This window comes from Belonocnema kinseyi, chromosome 2 (genome assembly GCF_010883055.1).
Source record: "Belonocnema kinseyi isolate 2016_QV_RU_SX_M_011 chromosome 2, B_treatae_v1, whole genome shotgun sequence".
Classification (NCBI taxonomy): domain Eukaryota; kingdom Metazoa; phylum Arthropoda; class Insecta; order Hymenoptera; family Cynipidae; genus Belonocnema; species Belonocnema kinseyi.
Window position 1 is genome coordinate 3,148,951 of NC_046658.1, and position 15,350 is coordinate 3,164,300.

Here is a 15,350-nt window from a genome sequence, read left to right on the forward strand (position 1 = left end):
TCTGGCACTACAGAGTGTATATAAGTGCCATATAGCCTGCGTAAACAGGTGTAATGCTGGCATCGTAACAACCTAGTAAGTCATCCCGGGGTTGATTCGGCTACTCAATGCGGACGTTTCGCCGGTTCGTCGTCGTGTTTACATTTAAATTATTTTTAACACCTCAAACTCTTGGTTTATTGTCACTGTTGGTTTGGCGGTGTCATTGCTGTTCCTACCAGCAGCTAGGGTGTTCGTCCGTCCTTGTAGAGCCCCGTATTTAAGCATAAACTCTGATACTCTGATAGGTCGCCGGTATCCCAGAGTCACCTTTTCTATATATTTTTTATATAAAATTTTATAATTCAATTTAAAATTTAAGAAATTTAAATAAGATTAAAATCCAATTTAAAATCCTTTTCAACGTCTAATAATCGACATAATTTGAAGAATTCCTGGGGAAAAAATATAATAATTATAAAATAATGACCATAATAACAAATAAAAAAGAAAAATCAGAAGTCATCCAATCAAATCCCCTTCATTCCCTCTGCTTTTCTTTCTTTCGTCGTTTATATTGTTATTATTATTAAATCACAATAAAAAAACATTTGTACAAAATATTCACCAACGTCTCGGCACTAATATAGCACACATATCAAGTTAAAAAAATAACTATAAAAATAAAGATAAAATTATATCTTAAGCCAGCTGGAACAGCATCTTAACCACGATGCTCTCTCCCGGCCACCTAAGAATCAACACCCGAGAATTAAGTGAAAGTTCGAAAGGAAAGCTAGTTATAAACAAACTTAACATAGAATTAACCTCCGATCCAAATCAGTTAAATTAAAATTTAACTCGCTACTATGAAGAATTGCAACGTGATTTTAAATACCAGGTAGGAGATCGGGTTTTAAAGCGTTGAACGGCATTGTCCTCAAAGGACAAGAAAATAAATGCTAAGCTAAATAAGCGTTTTTATGGTTCAATCTGTGCTCTGGAGGTAAGCTAACCCCTACTCTATGGACTGGCTACTGATTATGAAAGAGCACTTTAATCGATGGAATGTTCTTTTTTTTAGGATATCCGCATAACCATCACCAGCATCTTTGTCGGGGGTTGGGCCATGGAACGAAAAAACATTAGGATTGATCCGAGGTGTTTCCAGTATGCGCTGGAATCCCTGCGGAGAGTGTATCGAGCTTCAGATGGTACAAGCCCAGATCTCATTAACTGGCGTGTAGTTCAGGGGAAGAGGTGTGAGAAAGCACTATAGTAACAGCCTGCATTGTTAATGGGAGTCAAAGAAGTCCAGGTGAACCATCCCGAACTTGTCCATGAGGACCTTTCTCAAGCGGCCCAGGAGGGCCTCCTCAGAGCTGTCCTGCAAGTCTTTCCTAAACAATAATCCCTCATCGATGCAATGCGGGCAGATGCAGAGTAAAAGTAAAAATTATTCTGCACGCCATGTGGGTATGGGAGAATGGTCCATGGTCGTGACTGCCGGGGCTCCATATGGGTATGTCGACCACAGGACCCTTCCAAGGAGAAGACGGGAGGCTGACAGCGGGCAGCTTAGGCTATTATATATCCTTTGTGCCTTGATACAATTGTGGCAAAAAGTGACATATGTGGCAATGGTACCCAGAACCCCTGAACTTCTTCTTAGAAGTTTGCCGGCAAGAGGACACGCACCGTCGGGTCTGCTCGTATTTCAAGCATGGGGTTTCCGACCTAATAGGTACAAGGGAGAATCAAGGATCGGTGTTACGGCCTGGAGGAATCAAGGCGGGTTGAAATCACACAAGTACAGGCGCAACCAAGGATTGTACACCGGAGGTGGGATGTGGATGCGACTCGAGCATTCTTAAATCCTTTATCTGGGATGTTTCAAACGGCAATCTCAGGGTCTTCAGGGGTGCCATTAAGTTTTCCTCGCTTCAAATAAACCTTGGCGCAATTTGTCTAACCCAAATTCCATTCCTATTTCCTTAGTATGTCGTTCAACAATCCATACAGCTAGATGCAGTTGCTCTTTGTTTTTAGCATATACCTCAAGATTGTCCCTGTAAATTTAATTTTCCAAAGCGGCATCAATATCTCTGTGCACCTTACGATTTGCGGATGAACCTTTGAGCTATCCAAAAGACAAATGATGAATCTATGGGAGGTCGAATCGAAAGCTTTCTGATAATCAATCCAGGCCATCGATAGGTCAGGCTGGCAGTATGCTGCATCTATGCAGACACATCTATCGATGAACAGGTTCTCCCGGCATCCTGCTACGCCTTTCTTTAGCCGCGATGTTCATACATTTCTTGCCACACGGGTTCAATTGCCCGAACAATCCTTTCATTTAGGATAGCTGTGACTATCTTATACAGTGTGTTCAGACAAGTGATTGGCTTGTTATTCTTCGGGTCAGCTAAGTTGCCTATTTTCGGCAGGAGTATTGTGCGCCCTTCCCCAAACACCCCAGAATTGGCTCTACCCACCTGAAATATGAGGTGACAATACGCGGCAAATGCTGATGGGTTGAAGGAAACTTCTTCCACCAGAAGGTCTTCATACTATCTGGTCCCGGAACAGAATAGTTCTTTCTCCCTCTAAATACTTTTTTCACCTCCTTGGTAGCGATGGGTGGGCATTCTTTATCAGGTGTTATGAGGGCAACACATAACTCCTTGAAACTATTTATATTTTCTGAGCCTCCGTCCAGTCTATGCTGCACTTCGTAGACTTCTCTCCAAAATACTTCGACTTCTTCTGGTTTGGGCGGGTAGTCGACAGTAACTGGAGGGTCTTGAAAGAGTCGAGATGGGTCAGAGAGAAACTGTTGATTTTCTCTGACCCAACTCTCCCTTCGCTCTAGACTTCTCTTAGCGTCAGATAGTATCCGTATTCTCTCAACAATATGCTGCCTGATTGTCAGCAGCTTTGACTTGTTAAGTGTGTGATAACGGGTCCGGAGTTCGCACGCGAACTTTCGAACCTTGGCGGTAAAATTGCTGCCAGATGTGACGTAGTCATCACACGCTGAATGCGGGACGCGCACTGCCTTGGCCAGCCTATCTTTATGGCTATTTGATGCATTTGTCTTTTGTTCTTCGGATCAATCGTTGGTTTTGTTTTACGGTTCGTATCGGCCAAAGCTCTCGCTGCATTATACACACAATATTTCACAGTCTAGAGGATAGAGGATAGAGGACAGCCCGCGATTGGTCTTAGCGTCGCCTCTTTTTCTCTGTTGCCGGCTTGTTCTAGCTGTAGTAGAGTAGGCGTTGCGCTTACATAGCCCCTTTTTGGAGTAGTTCGGCATGGTTTCGTAGATGTTGCTGCGAAAAGTACGATAGCTGCGGGTATTTCTCACACCACAGAGCATGAAGCCGTGCCGTGTAACCTTGTTCAGGGGCCACACTCACATTGGCTCTCCCAGCTCTAGAGTGGTCGGTATTGTTGGCCGACACATTCTGTTGAAGCCCTGCGCGTTCTGCTGTTTTGAACCGCACTTACTATAACTATGTTTGGTGTTGTCGTTGTTGTTCCCATGAGAAGCTAGGGAAAGGAGTTCGTCCATCCTTGTGGAGCCCCGCATGCAAGGATAAGGCTGCGTACGCTGAGAGGTCGCCCGGTATCCCAGAGTTACCGTTCTAGAAACCTCACCCAGGGGCTGTTCAGCTTTCGGCACGGTTTTCACACCTCTGTTTGGGGGTTAATTCCTTCGGGACTACCCCTGGACAATTGTCCGCAACTGTCTATTTATTTTTTTAAAACAAATTGAGCAGAAACCCTTGGTACTGGGACCCTCTATCCCTCATTTGATTTGCATACAATTACATTAAAATGAGAATTCTTAATTTTTCTGACATTTTTACAAGACCATTAGGAAATATAAAATCATTCACTGGCCAAATTTACCAAACGATTTCGAAGCACCACTTCTGCCCTGTAGCGTTTAACAAAGGAAAATGTTTTCAGCGTCCACCAGTGCCATTAGAGAATATATTTTATATGAAAATAGAAAACCTTTACCAAGCAGAAAAACAATGATGCTAAATTTCGCCCCTTCTGCTCTGATAATCGAGATGTAGGTCCTGAGCTGTCGCAGTGTCATGGTGGATGGAGGGGTATTTCGGGAACCTCATGCCCAAGAGATTTCGACATTGGCATTGCTGTCTCTTGGCAAAATAGGAGCTTTTTGTTTAAAATTGACTCTTCTTCAAATTTAAATCAAGCACTTTGAACTTTGCACCAGCTGTGACATATTTATAAATTTCAACAAAACAGTTTTGAATTTTCCCATAATGAATTATAGGCCTCTAAACTGAGTCATCTGTTACGTCCCAAGAGATGCAACTTATCTTATGTTTGATTTAATTTAAATATGGCTCCTCGTTTTAGATTTTAATTTTAAATAAATTGGAAAACTGAAATGAGGATAATATTTGATTTTTAGTCCACCTTGAATAGGGATGACACAAGCATGAAACAAATGTTTAATAAGAGAGACAATTGTAAAGAGATATCAAATAATTAGTTACTTACGGATTTTTGTTGAAGTTCTTGATAAACATCCACCCTCTTGTTTGTTGAAGTGAAAATAGCTCGTCTTTCTATCTTGGCACCCTGTGGTGGGGCACGTAGGTGTTGAACAATGCAGAACACGGGACTACCGGCTGAGGTGGCCAGTTCAATAAATCTGGTCTTCGTTGTCCCTTTGTGGCAGGTGTTCTGTTGACTAAGAAGTATGAACTAAATGGAAGTGTTATCAGATAAGTGGTATTAGAAGTTGGGATTCGTCTCGGTTCCAATTAGCGTTGCTAATCGTTGTCTAATATTGTCGCCATTTTTGGATCCGCTATCATGAATTTTCGAATTTTGGCATCAGAATCGTAATTAGCGGCCCTATAAAATTATACGTTATCACAAGAAACAATTAATCACACATGCGTTACAATTTATATTTTTTTTAAAGAAAATTTCCATTTTTGACATATTTCAAAATTTTTTCGAAAAATTAGCATGCCGAAAATTTTGAAAAAAATATATGTAATGAAATAACATGTAAAATGTTTGAAAAAAATTTCAAATTTCTACGACTTTCGTTTTGAGTATAGCCGAATTTAATTGAAAGAAAACGTGTTTTTTTGATTTCAATTGTTTATAACTATGTATTAATAAACAATTTTACACAATTTTTTAAAATAGAAGCATGAATCCCTAAGAGTCTTAGAATAAAGGCTAACATGCAGGAAACCGTAAACTGTATTTAGAATTTAAAAAAAAATAAAATAAAACAGGTGGTCCATATATCTACCACTACCTCTGGAAGGGTTAATTGTTTACGAGAGGCTCACCCTCCAATAGCTGTTACCTTGATTAAGATGTTTATTGCTTTTGGATCGAAGATATTGGTGTCCGTTGCAAAGAATTAAGTGGGTCAAAAATGTGTAAATGATGTAGATGAGTTGTGTAGGAACCAGCATTTTATAAACGCATGGAACTGAAAATCTGGCCTGTTCTTAGCGTTGGATTGCTTATTAATTTATGGGTCTTCAATTAATGTGTGTGTACTGGTGATGTTAGTTCTGCAAATCTTATGGAGGAACTACTGACCAGTGTTCTTCAGAATCAAGACTGAAAATGTATGATTAAACAAAATATCTAGTTTGCGAATAACGATAAAAAGTGCAATTTTCAGTTTGAAGAAAAAATCAAAACGTACATCTGAGATATTAAGTGGGTAAATTATGAGAACATATGTGGAAAATAATAATTTACTTTTACGGTTTTGATTCCTCTAGAATCAAACAGAAGGGCCTATGATAAAGCCACCGAAAGCGTCCTCGGGTTGCGGATAGAGGGTCCCTGTACCAAGGGTTTCTGCTGAATATGGTTACAAAAATAAATAGGCAGTCGCGGCCAATTGTCCAGGGGTGGTCCCAAAGGAATTAACCCCCAAGCGGAGGTGTGAAAACCGTGCCAAAAGCTAAAGGGCACCTGGGTGAGGTGTCTAGAACGATGACTCTGGGATACCGGACGACCTCTCAGAGTACGCAGCCGTACCCTTGCATGCAGGGCTCTAAAAGGATGGACGAACCCTTTTCCCTAGCTTCTTGTGGGAACAAGAATGACAACGCCAAATATAGTTGTAGTAAGTGCGGTTCAAAAGAACAGAATGCTCAGGGCTCCCGACAATGGGTCGGCGAACAATGTTGACCACTCCAGAGCTAGGAGAGCCAATGAAAATGGATTCAATGCGATGGATCGGCGGAATCTCGGGACCTTTAGGTGGACGGAGCGAATAAATCACGACTTGCTAGAGTGCTATGATGCGAGTGTGGCTCCTGAACGGGGATACATGGCACGGCTGCATGCTCTGTGGTACGACAAACACCCAGAGCTATCGCACTTTTCTCAGGAACGTCTGCGAAACCATGCCGAACTACTCAGAAAAAGGGGATATGTAAGCGGAACGCCTACTCTACCACAGCTAGAACAAGTCGGCTACAGATAAAGAGAGGCGACACTAAGACCAACCGCGGGCAGGCATCCAAGAGAGGAAGAGCGATGCTTTATGACCCGGTGAAACATCAACACCAAGGTTTCTCTCAAGTCTGAAGATCTGGCTGAAATGGATGACGAGCTTCGTAAACATTTTTCCGAAGAATCTGAACTCTGGGGTATTAATAATTTTGCGTATTATGCAGCGAGAGCTTTGGCCGATGCGAACCGTAAAATAAAACCAACGGTTGATCATAAGACCAAAAGACGAATGCATCAACTTGCCATAAAGATAGGCTGTGCAAGACAGTACGCGTCCCGCATTCAGTGTGTAATTGACTACATCACGTCGGGCAGGAATTTTACCGTTAAGGTTCGAAAGTTCGCGCGCGAACTCCGAACCCATTATCACAACTTAACAAGTCAAAGCTGCTGACCATCAGGCAGCATATTGTTGAGAGAACACGGATACTATCTGACGCTAAGAGAAGTCTAGAGTGGAGGGAGAGGTGAGTCAGAGAAAATCAACAGTTTCTCTCTGACCCATCTCGACTCTTCCGAGACCCTCCAGTTACTGTCGACCACCCTCCCAAACCAGAGGAGGTCGAAGTATTGTGGAGAAAAGTCTACGAAGTGCAGTATAGACTGGACGAAGACTCAGAAAATATAAATAGCTTCAAGGAGCTGTGTGATGCCCTCATAAGACCTGATCAAGGAGGCCCGCCCATCACTGCTGAGGAGGTGAAAAAAGTAGTAAGAGGGGTGGAGAACTATTCCGCACCGGGACCATATTGTATCAAAACCTTCTGTTGGAAGAAGTTTCCTTCAACACATCAGCATTTGGCCCATATTTTCACCTCATATTTAAAGTCGGAAGAGCCGATTCCGGAGTGGTTGGTGGAAGTGCGCATAATACTCCTGCCGAAAATAGGCAACTTAGCTGACCCGAAAAATTACAGGCCAATCAATAGATGTCTGCAAAGATACTGCATTCTACCAGCGTGACCTATCAATGGCCTGGATTGATTATCGGAAAGCTTTCGATTCGACTTCCCATAGTATTATCATCTGCCTTTTGGAAAGCCTAAAGATTCATCCACAAATCGTTGAGTGCATAGAGAGATTGATGCCGCTTTGGAAAAACAGATTTACTATCTTATCTGGAAGAAATCGTGTGACAACTAACAAGTTCACCTTTCAGAGAGGTGTCTTTCAGGACGACACCATGAGCCCACTCCTCTTTTGCCTTACATTATTGACACTATCTCTAGCACTTCGTCATTCCGACGGGTACTTGTGCGGCAAACCTGCAGATCGAAACTACAAAGTCACTCATGTATTATACATAGACGATCTTAAGATCTATGCTAAAAACAAAGAGCAACTACATCTAGCTCTAAGGTTTGTCCAACGATATACTAAGGTAATTGGGATGGAATGTGGGTTAGACAAATGCCCCAAGGTTTATTTGAAGCGAGGAAAACTTAATGGCATCCCTGAAGATCTTGAGCTCGTTGATAGAAGCGCTATACGACACCTTTGCGTTGGTGAGACTTATACATACCTGGGCGTGCCACAGAGCCGCATTCAGGATGTTACATCTATAAAGGATACTCTCCGAAGCAGATACAAATGTCTCGTGAGGCAAATTTGGTCTTCCGAACTGTGGACGAGGAACAAAGTATCTGTAACGAACATGCTTGTCATTCCGGTAGTACTCTATTCATTTGGAGTAGTTCCATGAAAGAAGAACGAGCTCAGATTCCTTGATATCGGGACAAGATGGTTATGCACATGAACAAAAGCATGCTTCGTAAGTCTTCTGTTCCGCGACTGTACATCGCACGCGGTCAAGGTGGTCGCCGAATATTGAGTCGTGAATGTCCGGAATCACAAAAAAGTGGCAAAGGAGCGTTTCTGTACAAAGCAGCGGAGGAGGCTGCTGAAACACTTGGACTTAATTTCAGTATTAGGGGTGAGCGAAATGCCGGATTGAAGTCTGGCACGGAGGTTTCATTTTGGCATGCTAAAACGGTGTCATTTCCACCTTAACATACCGTCGCCACATTTTGAGCCAAGACATTCCCGATGATAGCTGCAGGGCGTGCTATGCACACCCCGAGCATTTAGCTCACATACTATGTACTATCGGCGAGAAAACTATAGGCATCTGCCTTTGCAGCTTAACAACTCAGTAAAAAAAAAATGCTAGCGCAACAAGAAAACATTCATATTAAAGCTGAACGTGTTCTGTGTAAATGAGCTTGAAGACGTTTATGTAAAAAAGTTTTTGTGCTTAGCAAACTGAAAAATGTAAAAAAGTCAGGATTTTCGTGTACATTTAAGAACAGTCAAGTTTAGAGCATTAATTCTTATACAAGGGGCAATGGGAAAAATTAGAAAAAAATAATGAGAATGACGAAAACTGTTCTAAACTAGTTGCAGTTGAGAAATTTAAAAAATAATAAAAATTGTTGCTTAAAAATACAAAATTGTCAACTATATTATCTTCAGTTCAAATACATATATTAAACCGATTCAAGCTGCAAACTGTAATTCATAGGCTCTGTTTTTATTTTCAATCGCCCGTAAGGATGTGTTAGTCTTATTTTTTGTGAAAATCGCAATATTTTTAGACATTTTTTTCATTGGAAAACAAGTGACAGAAAGCAGGGGGGGGGCCTTTTTTACTGCTGACCACTGGACCCTTTCTTTGACCCGTGGCCATCCAAGCATTCATAACTAAGGGCCGAAGAATGGCACTAGTGGTCGGCAGGAGAACAAAAAATGGGCCCCCCTGCTTTTTGTCACTTGTTTTCCAACAAAAAAAATGTCTAAAAATATTGCGATTTTCACAAAGAAGAAGACTAACACATCCTTCCGGGTGATTGAAAATAAATATAGAGCCTATCAATTACAGTTTGCAGTTTGAATCGTTTTTATATCTGGATTAGAACTGAAGATAATATAGTTGCACATTTTTGTGCTTTTAAGCATAAATTTTTATTATTTTTTAAATTTCTCAACTGCTGCTGGTTCACAACATACTCATACTTTCCTCATACTCATGAATTTTTTCAAATTTTTTCCATCGCTCCTTGTATAAGAAATAATGCTCTAAACATGACTGTTCTTAAATGTACCCAAAAATTCTTAATTTTTTTTACATTTTTCAGTCTGATAAGCACAAAAATTTTTTTACATAAACGTCTTCAAGCTGATTAACGTCGAACACTCAGCTTTTTAATGACTGTTTTTTTGTTGCGCTAGAATTTTTTTTGACTGAGTTGTTAAGCTTCAAAGGCAGATGCCTATAGTTTTCTCGCCGATAGTAGTTGTCCAACTCATACGGGAACGACCTACATCCAGAGGCACAATGCGGCACTAAGAGTGCTTGATTACCATCTCTGTCCCTCTTACGGCATTAACCTTAATAACAATCCTCTAAATGCTCCTAGGGAAATCGAGTCAATTGTCGAGAATGGGAAGTGCCGCATATACTGGAACTTTATATTCTCGATAATTATTTCTGTTGCACACTCGAGGCCAGATGTAGTTCTTCTTGACTTCGAGAAGTGAACCATGTTCGTTATTGAATTTTCGGCACCAGCTGACAAAAACATCATAGCCAAGGAAAATAAAAAGAAAGAGAGGTATAGAGACCTTATAAGAGAGTTGCAACGATTGTACCCGGAATATTCTGTGAAACTAATCGTCCTTATCATCGGCGCTCTTGGAGGTGCCACGCTTTCACTCGTTATCATTTTTTAATGAAGTAAAAAGAGAAATAATGTTACTGTATGTTTGTTAATGAGTTTTCAAGTTCAAAATTATTTATAGATAATTTTGGTAAAAGCCATTGTTTTGAAAATAAACTAAATTTATGATTTTAGTACATAAGTTTTTGAATTTGGTTAAATTTTTGCCTTTAAAATTTATACAGGTCAAATATTACACTAATAAATTAAAGCTACTGTTGCTAATTTCAGTGAATTATACTGAAAAATTTTCCACGAAATTACTCATAATTCCTTTAATTTCCAACTTTAAGTCAAATAAAATAGTGTTGGAATCGTTATAATTTGTAGTTTTCGAATATTATATCTGTAAATTATCAAGTGCGCAATTAAAAAAAAATGTTATACTCCGCATTTCAGTACTATTGAGGTTCAAAGGACTTCCCCTGACCAGGCTCGGCGGCTACAGTTCGGCTGAGTGAAACTAATAGTGGGGGAACCTTACGCAGAAAGCTGGGGCGAAATTGTCATCTACCCGTGAACATAGTTCTTTTCCTTATTTGTTTCCTTTTCCACTATTTTTTGAAACTTATATTGCATATTCCTTCATACTCTTGTCAAATCTTCCTCTATTCTCTCCTTTCCTGCACTTCGCACTTACTGTATCTCTACCTTAACATCTATCCTTTTTAACACTTCTTACACTTTTTTTCAGTTCCTTTCCGTTTAATCCTAGACCCGTTATAATCATATTGTTTCTCCTTCTCTCTATCTTTAATTTCTGTTCTCTCAATATTTCTCAGCTTTTCATTATCCTCATTCCCGATCTCCCACACACCTAACTTCCCCATTTGACATTTCCATCTTTTTATCCTACTTTCTAACTCCTCTAGCTTTTCTCTGACTTCTTCCCAATTCCTCAATTTCATTCCTAAGCTCGTCAACATTCCACCTAATTTCTTTCTTCAATTCCTCTTCTTTTTCCTCCTGCCTTTTTTCATATGTCCCCATTCACGCTGAGTCTCAACCAACTTTAACCTAAAGATCCTTCATGTTATATGATATTTATTTGGTATTTAAACATTATCCGAGAGGAAAATTGAAAAAAGTTCCGTAATATAATATGTTTATAACCTTCTGCACTAAAGGATTATATAACTCTTTTCTAAGTTGAATAGTTATAACTTTACAAAAAACTTTTGTAGAACTCTTTTGAGTCTATTTTGAATTTTCAAGAATCTCTGAGTAAAAGAAGTTTTTTTAAAACAAAAAATGTTTGTTGTTAGAAATCTAAAGTTTTAATTTTGAAAAAGAGGCTTCCACAATTATTTTATTTTTTGTACAAAATATGCGCATACTATTTAAGAATAACAAGAGCTTCGGTGCATCAGGTGATAGAGCGGTAGGCTTCCGTGGAGGAGGACTATAGTTTGGTCACTGAGCCCGTAATAATAGGCCTTTTCCTATGTACTTTTACCGCGGCTTTAGTGATTTAGAACCCATCTCTAACTGTAGCCATCAACAGCAGAGGTTAATTACGTTCCAGGGTACGGGCTTTATTTCGAGCCTTGTGGGGCACTAGTCGACTGTAAGAAGAATCAGAAATGAGATAGCGATTTACTTGTAAAAATGCTCCATGTTCAGTTTAAATTTGCTTGATGCTTACTGTGCATTAACTCTATCATCATTTTGCGGATATTCTTTAGTTTTTCCTTTTCTATCAGATCTCTAGGCTTAAAACTGTTTCCTTTCGGTCCCTTATTGTTCTCATCCTTCTTTTCGAAATTAAGTTTTTCTGGCGGTGATCTTAACATTTTTATATTTTTTAAACTGCAATCTATGTCTGCCTTGTCTTCACTGCTTTCTCTCGACCCTCTCTTCCTTTTAAATAAATCCTTCAATCGATTCCACGTTTCTTGTCTTTCCTCTCTCTTTGTCTAAAGTTTTCCTTGCTTTCAACTTATCTTTCTTTTTTGATCTCCCCCTTCGACGTAATTGCATTTTCCTGATCTAAATCCCTTTTTTCCTTGTTGGCACTTTTCTTGTTATCTGTAAATCTAATTCAAACGATTCTACCTTCTTTCTTCTTCTGTCTATCTATCGCAGCGCCTACGACTTTTGTATCCTAAGCATACTGGCCTGTACTGGAAAAAAGTTACACCGGTAGAAACCTGTCTATCCTTTTTCCCTCTATGTCTTGCCTTGTTGCCATTACTCGGCGTATCCGGCCAACTCTGCTTGGCACAAACACCAACCAAACGTTCTATACCTAACCTTACTGCTCAACACTCGGGACAACTTCACGAAGAATGTTGCGCAAGCTTCAAAAGCGGTCCGTTTATATTGCGTAGACATATGCGGCCATCTGCGAAGAAATGTACTTACTGAGGAAAAATTGGATTATTAGTTTTTTGTGCTTATCGATATTTTTTCTATTTATTCCTGTAAAATAAAGCCACCGCGCGCTAAGTCCCTTTCTCCGGGGACGGTCACATATATCAATTAGTCACATGTTGTGGGTTAGTATTGCATTGCGTTGATTAGTATTGTGTATGTGTTTGTTAGTATTGCGTATGTGTTTGTTAGTCATTATTAGCAATGAAAAGTGGCGTGCTATTTAACCACATATCTATTCCTCTCTGAAAATGTGCGAAATTTCGACACCTTGCATACTTTCACCATGTGAGTTTTGCTTCGATGACGAAAACTTCACCACAAAAATAGCGGTAATTCTTAGCACATTTATAGGATAGCCTGGGATAGGAAACCGCAAAGAAAATTTAAAAGCCATGTTCTGAGGCCAAGACCATCTGTTCGATTCATTTGAATTTGTAATTCGGAATCTAATACCGAAACGTACACATTAGAGAGCACTTTGCGTTATAGTATTGGAGGTGCTAACTTGAAATCCGTCTCCTGGCGTACTGCTTTTTAAAGAAGCTTCTGTTTCCAAGTTTTTTCTAACACTTCTAGCTGCTTATCTTTCATAACGGCTAGACCTGCAAAATCAGTATGATTAACTAATCAAGACTGTAATAACATAATGTAAAAGCATCAGTTAGTCACTAGTTAAGCATTGCCCTCAAATACATCCACAGATCCATTTGTGAATACCATCAAGAATCTGGCGGACAAATAAATTTCCCTATCCGTTTGCTTTGACAAACGTTTCCAAAAATCCCACAATAATTTTCTAGTAGATCCATTATCTATTAAAGTATGTATAAGCGAATAATCAATCCATGCAGTGGAATCATGAACGTATAAACTAGAAAGACCCAGCGTACCAGGCACGTATATTATTACCAGGGGTACTACGCAATTATTATGATTATAGTTCCAAATTCGTCTCCGCTGGAAAAATGCGAAACTGTGGAGCTAATCACCTTTCGCCTAAATACCGTTTTTACTTTTAAATATAATATCGGAAATAGTTATCTTTTAAAATAATATTTACTTTTATAAAATGTTGAATCGACATAAACATTTAATTCCTATTTTGAATCTTTCGTCTGTTTTGTAGAAATTTCAGTACGCAATTTTGGCGAAAGGCGATCAGCGCCATAGTTTCGCGGTTTTTTTAAAAATTATTTTGTAGCTGACCCTATTGCAACTTATGTATTAAAGGTATTTCTATGGAAAGCGCATAGTACGAGAATCTTTGACTCGTCAATCCCCCCCTATTATCAGCTTCAGAAGAGAGCAATCGAACGTGCGAGGAAAAGGTGCGGAGAAACTCTCGAAGAAGGGGAAAAGAAGCTAGTTCGTGAGCATCGCTAAAGTAGTGGAATAGAATGGAATGAATATACAATTATGTCTTACGTGCATAATAACGGGAGATTAATTAATGATAAGTTGGTGGAGATCAATTTCTCCAATATTTGTGGAGACAAATATGACAATTAATCCGTACACGAGAAAATCTCAATTCCGGAAAGACAACTGCCTCCCATTCCAAACACTTTTTTTCCTGCTGAAACTATATTTTTAAAGTTTAGCTTTCACGTATAGCGTGACACACAAGTGTGTCACGTGTTTCTATAATTTTCTCAGAATTTTTAGTTTGAAAATCTGTCACTAAAACTTTTGTAGTTCATCCTCTAGAATTTTATTTTAAGTCTTTACCTAATTTTCCTTCTCTTATATTTAAATAATTTTGTATAATAAGACATTCTAGTTTCTAATCCTGTAAGCTACAATCAATAACCATATAGCTTCTTTTTTCTCAGGAGATTGACGATGGTTCTGTGTGCGGCATTCCAGGTTATATGGATCCAACAACATTTGTTTCAAAAGTAAGTTATTATGTAAAGAGATTTGAAATTATTTACACAATTCTTTAAGGTGTTACATAATTTTTTAAATTGATTTCACATTTACTCTAGGATGAAATTTTTGTTTAAAAAACAAAAATATGCAAGGTTGATTATCTGTAGATAATTGAATTTTAGCTTTATATTAAAATAAATACTTGAATTTTCTTTCTTCATTGTTTTAGGTTTATTTTTCAGTAAAATCGTGTTGCTTCCAAATCAAACCAAGTGTAGTTTTTAACAAATAGATTCAAAAGGTTCGACAAGATCTATAATTATGTAAACCATTTCTCAAAAATATATTGTAATTACACTAATGTTAACCTGATTTAAATTTATTTACACTGAATTTTAGGACCACTTTTCGAGAATAATTTTAGCAACGAAACCTATAAACTGAACAACTGAACGCATAAATTAAAACTTCCATTTCTTTATAAATCATTTCAAATGGTGGCAAGTTGAATTAACATTCATAGTTTTTATTCTAATTTACTATGACATACATAATAAAATTCAAAGGTCCACCCTACCGATATAAATCTCAGAATATAAACTAAAAACCTTCAAAGAAATTCTCCACAGGCACTAAGGTAGATATTTTTGAAGGTCCAGGTATGAGGGTAGTTCAATAAGTCTTTAGAATGACCAACATATGGCGCGCGAATCGCTCCAAATCATCTGTTTTCACTCAGCACCACTCCCGACTAGGTATATGGTGCAGTCACAGTCCACATCTTCTGAGTTTACATGTTTTTATAACCAATTGAAAAAAAAAATTGTTCGTTAAGAAAAATGGAAAAAAAACGAGTTC

At 38.8% G+C, this 15,350-nt stretch overlaps 1 protein-coding gene across 3 annotated transcripts in view; it reads left to right on the forward strand.

Annotated features, from left to right (window-relative positions):
- LOC117167561 (1-phosphatidylinositol 4,5-bisphosphate phosphodiesterase gamma-1) overlaps positions 1-15,350 on the forward strand; it is a 400,270-nt gene that overhangs the window by 183,767 nt on the left and 201,153 nt on the right. For all 3 annotated transcript variants that reach the window (XM_033352585.1, XM_033352586.1, XM_033352587.1), the window contains exon 11: positions 14,453-14,518. In XM_033352585.1, coding sequence (XP_033208476.1) covers positions 14,453-14,518 — 66 coding nt within the window. The remainder of the gene's footprint in view (positions 1-14,452; positions 14,519-15,350) is intronic.